General features: G+C 40.3%; 1 protein-coding gene across 6 annotated transcripts in view; it reads left to right on the top strand.

Annotated features, from left to right (window-relative positions):
* BRD9 (bromodomain containing 9) overlaps window positions 1-21385 on the top strand; it is a 57180-nt gene that overhangs the window by 12565 nt on the left and 23230 nt on the right. Inside the window, exons 5-10 of one of the 6 annotated variants that reach the window (XM_008169354.4) lie at window positions 662-806; window positions 4793-4903; window positions 5695-5807; window positions 13899-14031; window positions 18693-18768; window positions 20677-20772. In XM_008169354.4, coding sequence (XP_008167576.2) covers window positions 662-806; window positions 4793-4903; window positions 5695-5807; window positions 13899-14031; window positions 18693-18768; window positions 20677-20772 — 674 coding nt within the window. Of the gene's footprint in view, window positions 1-661; window positions 807-4792; window positions 4904-5631; window positions 5808-13898; window positions 14044-18692; window positions 18769-20676; window positions 20773-21385 lie in introns of all 6 variants that reach the window. The other 5 variants (XM_008169353.4, XM_024106190.3, XM_024106189.3 and 2 more) reach the window with 5 other exon arrangements.

Genomic DNA, 21385 nt, shown 5'->3' with positions numbered 1-21385 from the left:
TAGAAGCAGGCAGCATTATCTCCTGTAAATGTAAATAAGCTCGTTTCTCTTAGTGATTGGCTGAACAAGAAGTTGGACTAAGTGGACTTGTAGGCTTTAAAGGTTTACAAGACTTTGTTTTTGAGTGCAGTTATGTAACAAATAAAAATCTACATTTGTAAGTTGCACTTACACGATAGAGATTGCACTACAGTACTTGTATGAGGTGAATCGCAAAATACTATTTCTTTGCCATTTTTATAGTGCAAATATGTGTAATCAAAAATAATATAAAGTGAGCACTGTCATCTTTGTATACTGTGTTGTAATTGAAATAATATATTTAAAAATGCAGAAAAACATCCAAAAATATTTAATACATTTCAATTGGTATTCTATTGTTTAATAGTGCGATTAAAACTGTGATTAATTGCTATACATTTTTTTTTAATTGTGATTAATTTTTATTGCTTGAGTTAACTGTAATTAATCGACAGCCTTAATAAAAATATTCCCCCACAGACTAAATATTCTTAAATCAAGTCAAAACTCTCTCCCATATCAGCAGATACTTTTTTTTTTTAAGCGACAATTGATGTTATGACATAAAATGATATGTTATAAGGAGTAGTGATCATTTTGTTTCCTAGCATAATTATACATATTTTTATTCCATTTTTAGGAAAGATCCTCATGGGTTTTTTGCTTTTCCAGTCACGGATGCCATTGCTCCTGGATATTCCATGATAATAAAACATCCCATGGATTTTGGCACTATGAAGGACAAAATAGCAGCAAATGAGTACAAATCAGTCACCGAATTCAAGGTGAAGTGATAAGGATATGGTTATTTCAAAACATTTTCAATAAAAAACTTTAATTTGAGTCAGATTTTTAAGTGAAATTAGTTCGTCAGTCAGGCTTCTAACATGTAATTTACTTATAGATAATTCATCACACTTTTACATTCTGTTAGTAGGAGTGGGATTATACTCTATACTCCGTATATATCTGTCTCGCTGTCCTAGGGCAACTGCTAAGATTATTGCAGACGAAGAATGTGTACTACTGATAAACTTACTGTGGTATGCAATTCAGTGCTACAAGGAGATAACATTCAGAAAAACAGGTTGAGAAGAACTTATTTTAGAGAACTCTAGATGATTTGTTTAAATCTAGATTAGTTCATTAATGACCAAAAGGTGATGGTGCCCTTTGGAGACGCTTTGACTTATGTTAAATGATCGTGATGTTCTATGACATAAATGAAATATGTGCTGTATGTGGAAATTTCAGCTCCGCTTTAACTAGAGAGCTGCTATTAGCGTCTCCATAATTCTTTGGCAGATACTTTGTATAAGGGCAGGTCTACACTAGAAGCGCTACATCGGTGTAGCTGTGCCGCTGTAGCGTGTCTGGTGAAGACGCTCTATGCCGACGGGAGAGCGCTGTCCTGTTGGTATAATTACTCCACCTCTGCAAGAGGCAGAAGCTATGTTGGGGGAGAGCATCTCCTGCCAACACAGCGCCAGTGTGGACAGTGCTTATGGTGCTGTAACTTGCATTGCTCAAGGGGCTGGCTTTTTTTTTTTTTTTTTTTTTTTTTTTAAGTTAGATCGATTTAAGCAGTAGTGTAGACCTGCCCTCTGATAAAGAATAATTCTAATTCTAGTTTGTATTATCTTTTTGTACAGTTAGTGTTTCATTCTTTGATTATTGCCTTTTCCAAGTGATTTACAGATTGCCGGCTAGCATTGGACCAGTTTCTTGGTTATTGATGACTTGTTTTAGGGGATTTAAGGAAATGGCCTGTTTCATTCCCATTGGGTGTATTTTGGTTCTAGTTACCAAGAACTTACCAAGAACTACATTGGTGGTATTGCTTGCTCCGCTGATGATGGATGAAAACAAGATGTTCATAGTGATTCTTTTAGATCCATCAGCTGCCTTGAATATCATTGTTCATAAGGTGGTATTGATGCATCTTTAGAACCTAATAGAGGTTGGCGGTGTTGCTGTTGAGTGGTTCTGTTCCTTTCTTTGAGAGGTCCCACAGGGTGGTATTGGGCAAACAATTACTTGTCTTTCCCAAAGGTGCTTTCATTCGGGATTGTGCAATTATTCTTTCTTGCTCAGTGAAGTATGAGGCCATTACGGGAGTTGGTAAGAAAGGTCTGGGTTGCAGTCTCTTCAGTGTACTAACACTCACCTTTTGTTTCTGTCTCTTCCAACTCCACTGGTTCATTGGAATGAGCTATTCAGCATCTTAACAGCAAGGAGTGGGTGAGAGTTGGAAGGCTGAGTTTCAACACAGGCAAGACTGAGATAGTGGTTGTAAGCAGAGGAGAAGCCACCTCAGAAATTATGACAATTATATCATCACCCCCTATTAGCAAGATTGTCTGTCATTTGTTTCCAAAGTCTTCACCTGGATTTCTTTTTGTAGCTCCAGTTTCTACTGAATACTCTGGGAGTAGAGGTTGCCAAGTGTCTCATCTCCTGTACTCAACAAAGAGTTTGCATCCTTTTTTTTCAGATGTGGGTTTCATCATTGTGGTTCATACTTTGTCATCTCAGGTTGTTTGTTGCAGGACATTCTATATTTCTTATGGGCATAGTCCCACATTATAGCTGGTGCAAAATGTGATGGTTCCCTTATTAAGTGTACAGAAAGCACATTACACCAGTATTCCATGATAAGCCCTGACTGATATTTGATTTTGAGATGAAGTTTGAGCTGTTGGGTTTTACCTATAAAGCCATAAATGTTCATTCTAGTTCTGTTTACAGGAGTGAACTCTTAACTGCTGCTACACCAGTTATGATTATCTGAGGTACTTGACCTGAATAAATATTTCCGTGTAAGAGAAGAGTCATTCAGAAACGTACACGTCAACTAAGGAAAGAGATTGGGTGAGGGGAGCCTGCGATAGCTTTGCTGCCAAGGAGTGAAGCTTATTCCAAGGCCAGTAGCTTAGGAAAAGACTTTTGTCCTCCCCAAACAGCTCTTCAGGAGTCATGTCGCATAGAGCCCAGACTCCCTACCTTGTTTGCTCCTTCACTCATGTGCCCTTGTTCACAATCCCCCATTTCTGTCCCTCAAGTTGTTTCTTTAATCAAAGAGGCAAATCACTTAACCTCAAGTAGTCACAGCAGCTGTGACTGTGCCCCTCTGCTTCTTTAGCATTGTATTGATGGCTTCTGCCCTAGGTATCAAAGCAGCACTTTCCCAATCCCTGCTTTGAACCAGGAAATTTAAGAAAAAAAAAGTTTTAAATTTAAAGAGTTTCTTCTGAGATCAGAATCTGGTTAGGAGTTTAGGTCCAGATTTTCAAAGGTCTTTAGGCACTTTAAAGATGTAGTTAGGCACTTAATGGGATTTTCAAAAGCACCTAAGTGTCTAACTCCAAGGATAGGCACCTAGGAGCTTTTTAAAATCCCATTAGGCTCCAATCTGCATTTTAAAATGCCTAAACACCTTTGAAAATCTGGCCCCGAGTCTATAAACTCCAAAGGCTTGTTTTTCAAAAAGGCACATAATTCCTTGCACAAAAGTGCAACAACAGATAGGGTATGTTCATGCACAAATGACCAAGAAATTATGATTTGCATGAGTAGCTACCTGATTTGTGTGCAGAGAATCATTCAGATCTAGTTGTTTGAACAGCCACCCTTTCAATATTTAAAGTGTTAGTGGGAGTTATAGCCACCTTTGGGAACCAGTGCTGTCAAGCTAGATCTAATTTAACATGCCCTAATCTAATTTAATGAGGGCCAAGGGACTTGAGTGTTCGCTTTGATTCTTGCTTTGCAATCTAATGAAACTTTCATATCCATTTCAAGTCTACAGAAGAATTTTTTTAACTAGTTCATGGATCTCATGTAAAACTGCTAATATTACTTTCCATTGGGTTATTATGAGACAATAATAATGAATATTGTTCTTTTTTAATGTGCATGGAAAGGAATTGCAGACTTAAAAGGCTTATCCAGTTTACATCAGAATATACCTCTGTTACTGATTCCTTTAGAGATGTCCAGACGTGAGAAGTAGCAGATTTTAAAGGTGACATGGAAAGCAAAAGAAGAAAAAATGTGTTTATGCCTTTTCTACTTTTTTATTTTTATGTTTAAAGGATGTCTGAAAGGTAGTTTCAAAAATGCTTTTACTTTAGAAATTCTGTTCTTTTGTCCCCTGTTTCTCTTGAAAGACACTATAGAACTGTAATAGTAACACAGAGATGTCATGCAATTAAACCAGATTAAGAGAACTGATTTTTATTCAGGCAGTTTTAAAATTCCTTGTCCTATGCTTTTGTTTACATCGTTTTAATTTAAATTGGAATAAATGATTGGGAGGGGGAAAATGTCTTGAAGATTGTGACCCAAAAACCTTTAGTTAATGTGCGAGGGAGCTCACAATACAGATCTGTGACTACTCCATCCTGCCAGTGAGCCCTCCTGGAACATCAAGAAAAACCTGACTTTATATTCCAGCTACTTCTGAGTTTAAAAAACGAACAAGAAAAAAGTTGTGTGTGCATAAAATAAATAAATAAAATTTAACCTTTCAGGACTTCACTGAACATCATAAGGAAGCAAAAAAGGCGCAACCCTTTGCAAGTCACTTTTACACTTTTGACTCATATTCACTTAATGTCTTTGGACACTTCTTGGTGTTCTCAAAATGTCTTTGCATTGAATGCGTCTTAATGTGGCTGTCTTCACAGGATGTTATCTGGAGCTCTTTTTTATGTTGAGTTATTGAAGGAGATATGAAGTTTTAGCAACTCTTGTGTTTTGTATTTTTCAGGCAGATTTTAAACTGATGTGTGATAATGCAATGACGTACAACAGACCAGATACTGTTTACTACAAGCTAGCCAAGAAGATACTCCACACAGGCTTTAAGATGATGAGCAAAGTAAGAGATCTATTAAAAACAAAAAGCAGAAAAGATTTGTTAAACTGACAAGTACTATAATCAGTCATAGTGATAAACATTATTTCATCCATCTGTCATTAATTATAGCAGTGCCCACCCGTGCTGCTATATTTAAGGACTTGTTGGCATTTCCATTATAAACCCCCTTTCTCTTAGGTCCTGATTATGCACCATTGAAATCAGCGGGAGCTTTGCCACTAACTTTAATGGGAGCAGAAACAGGGCCTAAATCTATATAACCCAACTATAAAAATTTGTTTCAGACTGAAACTTTGGACACAAGGTTTCACTCCAGAAATAAATTTCATTTACCCTATCGATTTTAAATGAGCTGAGCTCTTTTAAAAAGTTTTAAGACTGTAAAAAGATTTGAGGGATTTTCCCCTTGTCTGTTACTGTAGAATAGTTGTTGATGTGGACTAATGTTTGTAGGCTACCTTGCATGTGTGTTGCAGTTCAGTTATGGTAAGTCTATATGTAAAATAGGCAGCTGTATCTACTTGTGTAGTTCTTACTTTTTCTTGAAAGTCGGGCTGCAGAAATTCTGGTGCCATGCTACCATGACCAAATCATGTTGCATCACCATTGGAAGTTAGACAATAGGAGCAAAATAAGGCCATGGCCATTCCCATCCCATCCCATTATCATAGCATCTTGGCTATGAGGGAAAGGTAAAGTCCCTGCCGCTCTGTCCTTTCTGATTCTAGGAACGGCTGTTAGCTTTGAAGCGCAGCATGTCGTTTATGCAGGACATGGATTTTTCTCAGCAGGCAGCTCTTTTGGGTGATGAAGACACAGCTGTTGAGGAACCTGTTCCTGAAGTCGTTCCTGTACAAGTAGAGACTGCCAAGAAATCCAAAAAGCCAAGTAAAGAAGTTATTAGGTAAAGGTCTTAATGGAAATGCATACTGCTTTGTGGCAGCTATTGTACTCTCGATCAATGCAGCAGGCCAGGCTTGGGTAAGGAGTAGGGAGCAACTCTTTGCAGTTTTGTGTTTGATACTTTAAGTAATACAATGTTAACATGAAATTTAATCATGCAGTAGTTTCACAGGTTGATGATTCCAAATCTATAACCACATTGCTTCTAAGGTTGAATATACCTCCCTCTACAAACTAACCTGACTTGACTGTTGATGAATAGCTAAATATTTTCTCCTCCTCTTTTACGTGCTCTAAAATTAAGATCTGACTTTATTTTAATGGTGGCTTAAAGCCTCTTTCACCTCCAAGTGTCTGTCACCTTTTCTCATCACATTTCCCCAGAGTTCTTGAAGTTGCAGAAATAGTTCCTGTGAGTAATGTCAAGCCTGCTGAGAAATTATGAACTTCAAGTTTTAAAGGGTGTCTATTTTGACACCAAAGTTATGAAATACATGTTGCAAAAAAAAGTCCAAAATTAGTAAATAGTACAGTTTTTTTTTTAAACTGAAGGTTTGTGTATCAGGATGCAAATCCTTTAAACATGTTTTATATTTCCCCTCTTGTTGTTTATAAGGGTCTTTTTATCAAAGGAAACAGTAAAACTAGCAATTTTGTCAAATGAACAGAGTAAACACACTTGGAAAAAATAGTAAACTTTTTTGCAAACATTTTTCAGTTAAGGTAATCTTACTTACTGTAATTAGTAACTATATTAGGTCCAAAATTTCCAGTCAATTATTGCTTTTTTTCCAAGCTTATGGTGTCCTTTTAAATATAAAAAAATTTAGAATATAATCTGCCACTGAGATTTTTGGAACAGCCCTGGTGATTGACAGCTCTGCTAATCATCTTTAGTGGCTAATGGAAGAAACAGGAGATTAGTTTAGCAGTTCCGTGTGTGTACGAGAGAGCTACCGAGGTGTGGGGTTAAAAATAGAACTCTTCAAATGTTTTTGAGTGTTTGCATTGACTGGAATTATTATACAGTAGAACCTTAGAGTTATGAGCACCTGAGTTACGAACTGACCGGTCAACCACACACCTCTTTTGGAACCAGAAGTATGCTATCAGGCAGCAGCCGAGACCAAAAAAAAAAGCAAATTCAGTGCTGTACAGTACTGTGTTCAATGTAAATTACTAAAAGATGAAGGGAAAGTTTTAAAAAAAGATTTGACACGGTAAGGAAACAGTTCTGTGCTTGTTTCAATTAAATTAAGGTGGTTAAAAGCAGCATTTTTCTTCTGTATAGTAAAGTTTCAAAGCTGTATTAAGTCACTGTTCAGTTGTAAGCTTCTAAAAGAACTGCCATAACGTTTTGTTCAGGGTTACGAAAATTTCATAGTTTCGAACAACCTCCATTCCCGAGGTGTTTGTAACTCTGAGGTTCTACTGTAGTGGGAGAGAGTTGTTCAACAGTGTAAGTGCTAGTGCTTTCATTAATAAAACTGGTTTATTTTTCATGGGTTACTTGATGGAATTGAGGAGAGTAAAATAGAAGTAGGATTCTGTTAATGGGAATACAGACTCAACATCATTTACATACAAAATAAGGAGGAACACCTTCATTTAGGTTTGTACAATGCCCAGCACAGTAGGGCCCCAATTCTGATTAATTCTTACAGCCCCCATTACCATAGTATCTGAGGACCTCGCAGTCTTTAATGTACTTATTCTCAAAACACAGGCGGTCTGTGGCAGAGCAGGGCATTGAGTCTCCCGGGTCCCAGGCTAATACCTTGTCTACTGGACCATCCTTCCTCTTGGTGCTCTACCAAAGTGTAAACTCAAATAACTGAATTACTGGTCTCTAATTCCATCCAGGAGATCAAATTCTGAAGTGATTTCGGTGTGGTTTGCACCTTCTCCTGGCCCCCTCAATGGGCTTCATTACTTAGCCTTGGTCTACACTAGGGGTGGGGTCGACCTAAGCTGGAGTTCCGGAGTCGACGGGGAGCGCATTCGGGGATCGATTTAGCCACGTCTAGCCAAGACACGATAAATTGATCCCCGATAGATCGATCTCTACCCGTCGATCCGGCGGATAGAGAAGTCCTGCCCTTAGATTCACACCCATTTACCAACTTACATCTTGCACAACCTGAAGGGCTTGATCGTGTACCATTATAGTCAGCAGGAGTTCTTTTGCAATGGGAGCACAACCAGAACCTAAAGATACATGTTTGTACATGAGTCATTCATGATAAAAAGGAGGAGAGGGAACCCTTTAGGGTTTTTTCCAGTAGAATGTTGTGAAGTAAAATTTTCAAAAAAAAAATTTAAGTTCCATTTTTCAAAAGTAATTTAAGCATTTAGAATCCTAAGTGCCTAAGTCACTTTTGAAAATGTCACCCATGGTCTTTATAACTTACTGATCAAGTTTCCTGAACAGAAGTGTAGAAATTTGACTCCGTCCAATGTTGAGTGTGTCTCAGAGACCTAAGCTTTTAATGTTTTTAAACTATTAGTTAATGGGATATAATATTATCATTAGGGCTATCCAGTGATTAAAAAGATCAACCACGCGATTAAAAAATAATAGAATACTATTTATATAAATATTTTTGGATGTTTTCCATTTTTTCAAATATATTGATTTCAATTACAACACAGAATACAAAGTGTACTGTGCTCACTTTATATTTATTTTTTATTAATTGCACTATAAAAATAGTATTTTTCAGTTCACTCAAGTACTGTAGTGCAATCTCTTTATCATAAAATTTGAATCTACAAATGTAGAATTATGTACAAAAAAAACCTGCATTCAAAAATAAAACAATGTAAAACTATAGAGCCTTCAAGTCCACTCAGTCCTACTTCTCATTCAGCCAACCGCTCAGACAAACAAATTTGTTTACGTTTGCAGGGGATAATGCTGCCCGCTTCTTGTTTACAGTGTCACCTGAAAGTGAGAACAGGCATTTGCATGGCACGGTTGTAGCCAGCATTGCAAGATATTTACGTGCCAGATGTGCTAAAGATTCATATGTCCCTTCATGCTTCAACCACCATTCCAGAGAACATGCATCCAGGCGAATGATGGGTTCTGCTTGATAGCGATCCAAAGCAGTGCAGATCAACACATGTTCATTTTCATCATCTGAGTTCGATGCCACCGGCAGAAGATTGATTTGGTTTATGTAGTTTCCATATTGGAGTGTTGCTCTTTTAAGACTTCTGAAAGCATGCTCCACACCCTGTTCCAATCAGATTTTGGAAGGCACTTCAGATTCTTAAACATACTGTCTCTATCTTTAGAAATCTCACATTGGTACCTTCTTTGCATTTTGTCAAATCTGCAGTGAAAGTGTTCTTAAAACGAACAACATCCTGGGTCATCATCCGTGACAGCTATAACATGAAATATATGGTAGAATGTGGGTAAAACACAGAACAGTAGACATACAGTTCTCCCCAAGGAGTTCAGTCACAGATTTAATTAATGCATTATTGTTGTTGTTCTCACTTTCAGGTGACATTGTAAATAAGTGGGCAGAATTATCTCCTATAAATGTAAAACGTGTTTCTCTTAGCAATTGGCTGAACAAGAAGTAGGACTGAGTGGACTTGTAGGCTCTAAAGTTTTACATGGCTTTGTTTTTGAGTGCAGTTATGTAACACAAAAAAATCTACATTTGTAAGTTGCACTTTCACGATAAAGAGATTGCACTACGGTACTTGTTTGAGGTGAATTGAAAAATCATTTTTACAGTGCAAATATTTGTAATAAAAATACTAGTGAGCACTGTACACTTTGTATTCTGTGTTGTAACTGAAATCAATATATTTGAAAATGTAGAAAAACATCTGACATATTTAATGAATTTCAATTGGTATTTTATTTAACAGTGTGATTAAAACTGCAATTAATTGTGATTAATTTTCTGAGTTAATTGCATGAGTTAACTGCGATTAATTGACAGCCCTAATTATCAGACAATCAAGGATATTTTGCTCAAAATGTACCTGTGACCTTTTGCATTTTTCTGTAAATGTGACTTTTGCAATATTTGCTGTTTATACATCCCATCTGAATTTGGGCCACTGGGTTTAAGGGATTCTATACTGATGTAACTTGCATGCTGAGTGATTGGAAGGATCACAGAAGGGGAAAAAAGATTGGTGTAAGGAAATCGAACAGGGTGGATTTGATTTTAAATCATGATTTAAATCACTAGTCAGACTTGATTTAATCATGGATTTCTACATAAAAGTGCATTCTTGTTGGTTGTTATAAGCTTAATACATATTCTTCACAACTCAGAGATAGATGTAGGTTTCATTTTTAGAAGGTACATATTATACATATTTAAAGTGATTTATTTTGAAAACTTTTCAGATTAGTTTTACAGCTATATCAGAAAATGAATGATTGTTTGGTTATTTCATTTACCAAAGGTAATTGAAGCAGATAGTTCACCTCCCAATGACTTCATAAATATCTCCAATTCAACAGGTTAATCATTAATATTTGGAGGATTTTTTTGCCCTGCTGTATTAAGAGGAGAACATCACCAGACAGACATTTAAATTGTTTTATTTAACTAAAACAACAACATTATGTATTCTGGATTTTTTTCTTCAAAAGCAAACATATAATAGTTTAAAAATACAAGCATGAGATTTTTTTGAATATAGTTAAACATTCAAGTTTTTTAAATTCAGACTTGTTTTTGTTAAAATTGTTTAAAATAGTTAAATGATTTTTTTTTTTTTAAATAAATCTACTAAGTCAGCCAGGCCAACATGAGAAATTTAAAATATTGGCTTCTGCAGCTAACTCAGTTGTCTTTACCTTCATTTTCCTGTTCGTTCATAATCTGGAAAAGAAAAACAAGCTTTCCTACTTTTTCACGTCCCGAACCATTTCTCAATTTGGAATGAATTAGTCCAAAGGAAGAAAATATTCTTTCTACACTGGCAGGAGAAGCTACTGCTGTTAAAAGTGAGATTATAACTTCAACAGTCTCTGAATCCAAGTGCTTATGTGACTTCCACCAGTTCACTGGTCTGACTTTCTTTAAAACATTATCAGCAAACATATATTTCTTGAATTGTTCACCCTTAGCTCTGAAGTTTATTATAGTTGGCATTATGGAGGGATGATTGCTGGATGTCCATGTCCTAGCCAACTCCTCTTCTTCAACAGTTACGGTTTGACCTTGGTACCGAGTATTGAGAATATTTGCAAGAAAATGAGATGGTGATTGTCCCATTCGTTTTTTTTCATACTTGTAATTTAACTCTGTCATTGCATATTTCTCTTTTTAAGATCTCACTCAGTTCCTTCCAAATATCAACAGCATCAGCAATAAAACAGCTATTTCCCTGCATTTTGTTCAAGGCTACAGAAATAGGCTTCAGGGTACTCAGCATGTGTTCAACATTTCTCTTAAGCCCAATGTTGAGAACTTTGGCTGTGACAGTTCCATCTATTTTTTCACAATTTTGTTCACAAACTGTCATCAGATTAGGTCAGCTCTTGCTGTAGTGCTCAAAACAGTCCACTACTGAGTTCCATTGCACGTTTTGTGGGAGAGTTACCTCCCACCTTTTTCAGAGCAGCTGCTGCAAAATGGTTGTTACGGAAGCATTTTGCAGTTTCAACAACATTAGCCTTTATTTCTGGAATACTGAACTCTTTGGCTAGGAGGTGCATCAAATGAGCGCTGCAACCGTATGTTATTAGCTTGGGACTCTCTTCTAAATTTCTTCTTATCTTGGATACATTTGCAACATTGTCTATGACCAAGCTGCGTACTAGACATTTGAATTTTTTTTCACAGTTTGTTATAGCTTTTACTGCTACTTCTGGTAAGTATTCTGCTCCATGTGCATTTCCTGATGTATCCGTTTTCTGTAAGGAAGACATTCCCTTCTTCTGTTGTCACACAAGCACATACAACAAGATCATTGTGGACATTGCCCCACCCATCAAGACTCACGTTAACAATTTCACCCTCTAGACCTTTTGCACAGTGCTCAATTTCTTTTTCATGCACTTTATCCAGCAATTTGCCTGCAACATCTGCTCTGTTGGGTGGACAGTATCCTGGTCTTAATGACTGAACCATGTTAATGAAGTGTGGGCTCTCAATCATATGGAAAGGAGAATTTGTTGCATAAACAAACCGGGCAATTTTTACATCAATTACTACTTTTTGTAATCTGCTGGTTCTTATGATAAACTTATCTATTGTTGTTTCTGGATGATGGAGATTTTTTTTTCTTTTTGCTACAGGTTATAGACTGTGGCTATGTGACATACATGATGTGTCTGAAACACTATCATTGGCAGATAACTCTGAAACTATAGAAAATGATGGTGATCTTGAAGGTGGATAGTCTTCAGAACTCTGATTGTTGAGGATTGATTCTCCTAAACAAAATAAGTCAGTGCAGTTATTTAATTATTATTACCATACTACTCATTTAGTATTACTCATTGCATTCACTAACACTCAGTACTACTTTAAAGGTGAAATTGTTAAAGGAAGATCTGCCTATTTCAGCTATTTATATTTTTCTCACAACTGCATCTAAAATGAGAGTACTATAGAGTAACTACTATATTTTTTGCTCAAACATGAGAACTCAAGAATAGTCCAGAAGGAAGACAGGCAGTCCTTAGGAAAGAAGTATGTAATGAAAAAGTTTACCAACCTGAAGATCCTGCATGTTCAGACATGTTCTTTTCATCATCTTCAACGTAGCTTCCTCCTGAGAAGGAACACTTCTCATGATGTTGTTTCATTTAGGCAAACAGAGCTTGCATTTCTTTGTTGCACTGTTTTCACTTTGCACACATGCCCGTCTTAGCCACAGGTAGAGGAACTTCATTAAAATATTCCCCCAAATGGATCTCTTTTATGGCCTGCTGCCATTATAGGTTTTCCCTTCTGGTGAGAAAATGGTATGGTAGATCTCAAATCAATGAAGGCTATACTCAGAAAGACCTCAAGACTTCTGGAATATGCTGCTCAAACAGTTTCACATTTGTTTCTACTGCCTGTCCCTCCCTTCTCACATTTATCTCAACTTCTCTTTGTCCAGATCTATTCCGCCCCCAACAATCTTCTATTCATTGAACTTTTTGAAACTTTGCACATTTAGAAAGAGGTAAGGGATTGACTCTGTGTACACAAATTTGCAGAGGGACAATAGGGTTGAGGTCAGTTATTTCTCACCTCTGTATATTATTTATTTATTTAAAAACATTTTTACTGTTAACAAGCACATTATCTCTGGAGACACAAATCCACAGTTTGAGAACTGCAAAACTAAGCATCTCTGATGGTATAGTCTAGACTGAGCACTGAGACCCATTGGGTAGACAGAAAGATTAACCTAAATAATCTATACAGAAGCCCCTAGAACCCCATAAAATTGGGTCCCTAATACATGAACTTTTGGAACTCATTTACAAAACTTTTCTTAAACATTACATGAATATATTGTCTCATACTATAGAATTAGAATTTATAATCCCTATTCCATGATGAGATATCTTTGACCTATAATGTATCTTAATTAAAACTATCTTTAGATAGGTTTTTTCCCCTCAAAAAGCATTTTATCAAAAAAATCTGATTTTTTCTTTTAATTACTGACTTTTATCCATCCTGAAATCTAATTTATACAGCGCCTTACATACCACCTGAGAAATGGCTCATGGTACCCTAGTGACCTCATAATTCATAAGCCCCTTAGACCCAAAATTATTCTTTTAAAATGTATATAATACAGAGATGATGCATTCTCTCTGTTCTTCCACAACATTCCCTTTCTACACTTTTTTTATATTTATATATGAAGTAGCTCAAACTGTCTGTCCTGTTCCATTAATGTATGGTTCGTGGTTCTTCCATTTGTATTTAACTGCTTGTAGCTATTTTAGTTAAAAGGGTTCAACTGAAAAGTAAACTTTAAAATTCACACTTGTCATCAGAAACAAGAATGTGTGTTGGATGTTGGTTAATATGAAACATTAGATTGTTTTGAAAATGGGTTTGGTTCCATTTTTATTTGAACAATTTGTACTCTGTTGTAGTTGCATATTTGAACCTGAAGGAAATGCATGCAGTCTAACAGACAGCACTGCTGAAGAACATGTCCTGGCCTTGGTGGAGCATGCAGCAGATGAAGCTCGAGACAGGATCAACAGATATCTACCAAACAGCAAGGTCTACAACATGGTCAAGTCTACCATTTTATATAGTGTCTGACTTGTAAATATTTGTCACATCTCAAGAAATAAGTTCTGTGGATACTGCTTAGGGTTACCATACGTCCGGTTTTTCCCGGACATGTCCGGCTTTTCGACAATCAAACCCCCATCCGGGGGGAATTGCCAAAAACCCGAACATGTCCGGGAAAAATACCGGCTGGGCACTTCATCTCCTGCGGCTGCTCTGCTCCTCCCCTGACTCAGACTTCGTCTCTGTTTAAGAGCCAAGCTGCTCGAGCCAGCGCTACCGGCTTCGGGCAGCCCCCTTGCCTCCGGACCCCAGCCGCCGGCCGGGCACTTCCCTTCCCGGGCTCCAGCTGCTCTGCTCCGGCGGCGCAGGGTCCGGAGGCAACGGGGCTGCCCGAAGCCGGTAGCGCTGGCTCGGGCAGCTTGGCTCTTAAACAGAGCCGAAGTCTGAGTCAGGGGAGGAGCAGAGCCGCTGGAGCCGGGGAGGAGAAGTGCCCGGCCGGGGGCGCAGGGTCCGGAGGCATAGGGGCTGCCCGAAGCCCGAGCGTTACCGGCTTCACAGTTTGCCGGGCAGCCTCCAGACCCTGCGCCCCCGGTTGGGTGCTTCCCCTCCCAGGCTCCAGCTGCACTGGGGAAGCGCTGGCCGGGAGCGCAGGGTCTGGAGGCTGCCCGGCAAACCATGAAGCCGGTAGTGCTCGGGCAGCCCTTTTCGCGTGGCTGGGAGGGAGGAGGGGGAGTTAGGGCGGGGACTTTGGGGAAGGGGCGGAGGTGGGAAAAGGGCGGAGCCAGGGCCTGTGGAGTGTACTCTTTTTTATTTTTTAAATATGGTAACCCTAATACTGCTTACATTTCCGGAGTGCCGTGAAGTCTATGGTGGGTGAAATTCACCTTTTATGGAAGACCAGCAAAAGGACTGTATCACTTAAGTCCCATTTAAGCCATTTAATTAGGGTTTCAGTGGCTCTTAAGTGGCATGTAGGTCTCATGTCAGTTCTCTGCGGAATTTCACCAGGAGAAAATAGTCAGGTAGTTAGGTTAGCTGCTTTGGAGTCCTTACCCTTAGAGATGACTGTAACATAGTGGCAGGATTCTAATGTCTACCACATTATCAGGTAGCTGGAGCGTTAGTATGTATTTGAGGGTTATTAGGAATTCTTTCCCCTTTTGGAGTTCATCTTTACATTTTCCTAACTTCCTACTTCAGGTATAGATCCCAGTGCCCCTCCTCCCCAAACTCTTTTTGGTTCTCCAGTTGCTCACTGCTACTCACAACACACAACACATTCTTGAGTGACACTACATGAAGAACATACCCTGCTATCTGCACCTGGCTGTGTTGATGAACCTGGGGCACTAACAGCAGGCTAAACTGTCTTGAACCTGGCTCCAGAGATTACATCCACCAGTGCTGCTCCTAGGGTAGGAGGGTTCCGTTATAACATAGATGTGGGTATGCTTACAGGCTGCCTAGTTGTCAACTACATCATTTAGGGGGTCTCCTTCATTAGCTGCCACTAAGGCCAACATAAGTGCTGAGCCTAGCTTTGTGACCTTGACAAGTTTGCCCAGCCATCGATGATGGGGTAGGTGTGACAAGCTGTTTTTGTGGGGTGGGCGGGGCAGAGGGTGCTACTCAAGGTTGTACTGTGAGTTGTGTGGGTGCTGTAGGAAATAGCAACTTGGGAAATTTTGAAGACTGCAGGACTTTGCTTATATCAGAGTCCTGAATAGCTTATTTATTTTAGCTCCAGTCCTCCATTGAGGCAGACATTGAGGTTTACAGCAACTGTTTAATTTTATCATGTGCAGACTTAACATTGTAGTGAACCTTCAATTTCATTTTCCATTCCACACCCCCATCTCTCATATGTCATAAGATGACAGGAGTTCCTAGAGACTGCTTTAGTTGAAAAGGCCCGGGATGCATGTGCATCCCCCATCCACTGTCCCAGTCCATCTTGCTCCTCTGCATTTGGTGGTCATTGCGAGGGAAAGGTTTGCTGGAGAGCTTGGATGATGGGCAGAGGGCATAGTTGGTAACTTTAACTTTACTTACTTTCCTGCATCTTATCTCCCTGACTGTTAGGAGGAATTGCCGTAAGCACAGTTGATTCAGCAAGGGGGAGAGAGGAGAGAAGCTATAGTTTCCTACTGGACCTTCTGCTTCATTGTGTCATTAGAAGGGCATACTGGGAATTGAGGCTCTTTTGGAAGCCTCCAAACAGACCTTTGAAAGCCACATGCAGCAGCAGTCTTGTGTGAAACAGCCAGTTGGTAAACATTTTGAAGAGGGCTAGTTGATGCAGAATGTAACCAGCTCACAAGAAGAGGGGATGAGCATGTGGAGAAGGAGTAAGTTGCTCCATATGTGCAGCTTTTAAGGCCCAGGCTTTAATACAGGCTAGTACAGACCCAGTGGCTGCAGCCAATGCTGGCCCGCCCTCAAACCCTTTCTTGGTGTAAATTGCTGCTCTTTTGTGATATGAAGGTATCATTCTTGTGCATTCCCCCTTCCAAGTGTGCATCACCCAGTTCATTATGTGTAATATGGAGTTTAATAAACTATTTAGAAATAATTTTTTGTGGCACTTCTTAAGAGAAGTTTTAAGTGCTTTAAGAAAGAAAATCATGAGCAAAAAAGAGAGGGATATTTAATGTGAGATTTAAAGTAATAGCAGCAGGTAAGTTCCAAATAGAAGAATGAATGAGCACCCATCCATCAGATATGGGGAAGAGGCAGGTATTTGGCTTTTTGGATCAAGAGTAGTAATATTTCTGCTTTACTCTGTCATCAGCATGTGGTGGTGTCTCTGCAAATCCTATTTATCAGTCCTCTTCCTGATCAAAGCTTCAGACGTGTGCTCAAGTAGTCCTGATCCTCTGATTATAGTCTTTTTCCCCTAAGGGCTTGATTCAGCACCACTTGAAGTAATTGAAAGTTTGCTGTTTCTTTTAACCAAAGGAGAACTGAAGTCGTAAATTTACAGGGGAGGTAGACTTAGAGACAGAAAGATGAATTAGTTCATGTGATTCCTGTGATTCTGTAGCAGTTGGGTGAAGTGAGTGGCAAGAAAGCAGGAAGATATTATGTCCCAGACACAGGATGGAGCAAGTGTTGGAGAGATGTGAAAACAAGCAGTTCACACTGGATTTGGAAATGGATGTGATGGAGGATGGGCACGATGGTCGCATTTACTGGAACAAAGAGCAGTCTAGCCTTGGCAGTGTGGACACCTGTAGTGAAATCTTGGCTCCCGTGGAGTCACTAGTGAAATGCCCATTGACTTCAGTGGGGCCAGGATTTCACTCTTACACTTTAAAGAGCAGGGATTTAGAAAGCTCAATAAGGAAGGAGTTACGCTCTCTTGCTGACAGTTAAAAATCCTTATTGTTAGAAAATGGAACAAATGAAACTGAGGTCCAGAATTAATATGGGATTTCCTGCCTGGGGAGCAAGTTTTAGGTCTGAGTTAAGAATGATAAGAAGTCAGATAAGGGACAAAGTATCATTTGTTCCAAAGGACGCCTTCACTCTTTGAAGCATTCGTTAGAAGGAAGTTACCGTACAGCCAAGACTCTACATTCCATTTTATTGAAAAAGGACTATACAAGTGCAGTATAAGAGAGGCCAGGTTCAGCTAGGAAATGTTTTCAAAGGTTCCTGTGTAAACTAAAATCTCAGTGTTTCAAATTTGGATTGTTTTGAGCTATAATGGTGAGTATAAGGCAGGGGTCTCAAACATGTGGCCCGGGGGCCGCATGCGGCCCTCAGAGTTATTTTCTGCGGCCTGCGAGCTCCTCGGCCCCCTCTCCGCCGCCGCTCTCCCCCCAGCGTTTACCTAGAGCGGCTCCGGCCCGACACGCACCGGGGGCAATGGGGAACCGCGGCCAATGGGAGCTGCTGGGGGCAGTGCCTGAAGCAACAGCCACACAGACCCCTGCTCCCCTCCTTCCCCAGGTTCCATCGGCTTCCCGGAACGGCGCGGGGGCAGGGCAGCCAGGGAACCTGCCCTGCCCCCGGTGCTCATCGGGCCAGAGCCCACCCCCTGAATCCCTCCTGCAGCCGAACACCCTGCCCTGAGCCCCCTGCTGCACCCCACACCCCTCCTGCATCCCAACCCACTGCCCTGAGCCCCCTGCTGCACCCCACACCCCTCCTGCACCCCAACCCACTGCCCTGAGCCCCCTCCTGCACCCCAACCCCCTGCCCTGAGCCCCCTGCTGCACCCTGCACCCTGACCCCCTGCTGCACCCCGCACCCCTCCTGCACCCCAACCCCCTGCCCTGAGCCCCCTGCCGCACCCTGACCCCCTGCCGCACCCCTCACCCCTCCTGCACCGTACATCCCAGCTCCCTGCCCTGAGCCCCCACCACACCCCTGGGGGCAGGGAGGGGGCAGAGTTGGGGTGGGGATTTCAGGGAAGGGGTTGGAATGGGGACAGGGCAGGGAAGGGGTGGGAAGAGGCGGGGCAGGAGCGGGTCCGCATGGAAGGGGTGGAGTGGGGGCGGGGCCGAGGGTGGCGAGGGGGCGGTGTCAGTAAATGCGGCCCTTGGGCCAATTTACTAGTCCTCATGTGGCCCTCGTGGTCATTTGAGTTTGAGACCCCTGGTATAAGGGCCACTCTTTTATCCATATACTTCTATTGACAGATGGGTTATCTGAAAAAGAATGGAGATGGATCTTTATTATTCAGTGTGGTTAATTCATCAGATCCAGAAGCAGAAGGTAAGTGTTTAGTTCTTTTAACGATGTATTTCTAATGGTAACTGTGGTGCTACAGGGTAGCTGGCCTCTCAAATGAAACAGGGTCCAGCTCTCCTGTTTCAGTCCAGGTGCACCCTTGTTTGGTGCAATGAGAAGAGCGGGGCTGCCTCTGAGAGTTATAAATGAGATACAGCCCGAAGGTCAGGCAGAGTTCAGAATCCAGGGTCCAGAAACGGTGAGAGAGCTCAGAAGAAGAGCAGAGCTGGGTTGAGAGCTTCAGGAAGGGGAAGCTCCAGAAGGAGGGAGCTGAGAGAGTTCACTAGTGAGCAGTGGAGCCAGAAATCTAATATTGATAATACGTTATTGTACATCTTTGTGACACTATAAAGGAGAATGCCATTGTCCAGCAGTGCTGGAAGGAAAGAAGACACTGAATGTGGTTTAATTAGGCTGCAGCTTTATTCCTAAGTGTCTGGAAGTACCCAGCAGATAGAATTGTACGGTGCAGATAATTCCATAATCATTTACATATGCCGAGGGGGCTACTGGCAGGCGCCCCGACCCCCTTACTGATCCTGTTCCCCAGCCAACCCACCTTGCCCCACTCCCCAAATGAGGGTTAAGGGAGGGCTATAAAGTAGGGGCTGTCCCTGCCATTCCAGTCATAGGAGTCCTGATCTCCCCCCACCGCTTTTTCTACTCTTCTAAAGAATACCTCCTTTAAATCCTTTCCCACTCCATGCTATCTGATCACCATATCCATACCCTATGTAGTACCTGCATTGGATATCTGCCCCAAGCTTACATGATAAGTTGTGACATCATTGCCTAACCTTTAGATTTTTGCCCACTAAGCCCCCAGCCTGCTGTGGGGAAGGTGAAAAAACCCACCTCACCTTGGCCACTCTGGTGGTGAGGGAAAAATTCCTGCCCAGCTCTCCTTCCCCCCCCCCCCCCCCGAAAAAGGAGCAACTAGCATAATGCCCACCGTGGATTATGATGAAACCTGGTATTTTAACTGCTGAGGGCAGGAGGATGAGTGCTGCTCAGCCTGGTCCAAGTAAAAGAGAGGGCTTTTACTGCACAGATGTGGGTATGAATATCTACCCCCCAAGTAACTGGAAGAGATGGGGAGGATGGGTTAGGGTACCCATGCTGATGTGCTATGGGGCTGCTGTAGCTGGTAACTCTGGTAAATCTCTAGGTCTTAAAGGGGCAGCACATCTCTGACAAGTCAGACAAATGGCCCAATCTCTTAATGTGAAGTGAGGTCATTGTAAGTATAATAATGTGTTTTTCATTAAGTATGGAAACAGTGCACATTCAGCATCTCTTGTGCTCACTATTTTAATGAAACAGTTTTTATGCAACTTTAGCAGAAAGTCCCCATAATCACAGTTACAATTTGTACATTAATTTAGCATTCTTATTTTTTCATTTTAGCCTTGTTCTCTATAAACATATTACTGTTTACATGATTCATTCTAGAGTGTGTGTGTGTGTGTGTGTGTGTGTGTGTGTGTGTGTGTTTGGAAGCATCCAAACTTGAAGCATGATGTAATACCTTACTGTTACAGCTCTTGTGGGAAGGGGAAATGTTAAGGTGATACTGTGCACTTAAAATAAAAACAATAAAACAAACCAAACTTCTGGTTGAAAGATTGAAATTTTGCTATATTGAATTGAATGTGTTTGAAAATTAGAACAAGAACTTGGATTGTTGTGGCTGTACTTCATGCATATCATTTATTTGTTTTACTTTTATTTAGCTTTGTGGCATTTTCCATCATTGTGACAAGTATCCAAATACTCATTAAGATTATTTAATCTTAATTCCATAAGTAGGAATATATGAAATTTATACTAAGGTATTTTGAAAAGATCATTAAATGTATAATATTAATTTTTTATTTAATCAAATTATTATAGAGGAAGAAACTCACCCAGTGGATCTGAGTTCTTTGTCAAGCAAATTATTACCTGGCTTCACTACACTGGGCTTTAAAGACGAACGAAGAAACAAAGGTAAATCTGTAGAAAGAAAATAGCTTAACTTTAGTGTAAGTGTTTGATCAAACTATAGAAAGCAAATAATTCCAGATTACTTCTGTCTCCAAATTTCTGGTACAGTTAGCTATTTTTCTAAATTATAGTATTTGCATTTGCAACTGAATGCAAATATTAATTATCAAAACAAAAAGCAAACTTTATGAAAATAGCAGTATTAAAATGCTATGTTGATTTCATTATTGTTCAGTTGAATGTAACCTCTGCAATAGACATTTTTTTCTGAAGCTGCATACATTTGGATGCTTTCTTGGGGATAAAAAATAATGTTTTCTTCAAGTAGTGTCCCTATGGGTGCTCCACTGTAAGTGTGTTTGCATCCCTGCACTGCTGATCGGAGAACTTTAGTAGCACAGAGTATATCCCCGCAATCATGTCATACCCCTTCACTATCAAGTGAGGGAATCACTCAGAGACTTTAAGGTCAGAGGGGACCATTATGATCATCTAGTCTGACCTCCTGCACAACGCAGGCCACAGAATCTCACCCACCCACTCCTGTAACAAACCCCTAACCTATGTCTGAGTTATTGAAGATCAGATAGTGAGCCAGACGGGGTTTAGCAGTACT

The sequence above is a fragment of the Chrysemys picta genome, chromosome 2, assembly GCF_011386835.1.
Source record: "Chrysemys picta bellii isolate R12L10 chromosome 2, ASM1138683v2, whole genome shotgun sequence".
Lineage (NCBI taxonomy): Eukaryota > Metazoa > Chordata > Testudines > Emydidae > Chrysemys > Chrysemys picta.
Note: the sequence above shows the minus strand (reverse complement) of the source record. Positions and strands in the feature narration are given on the sequence as shown.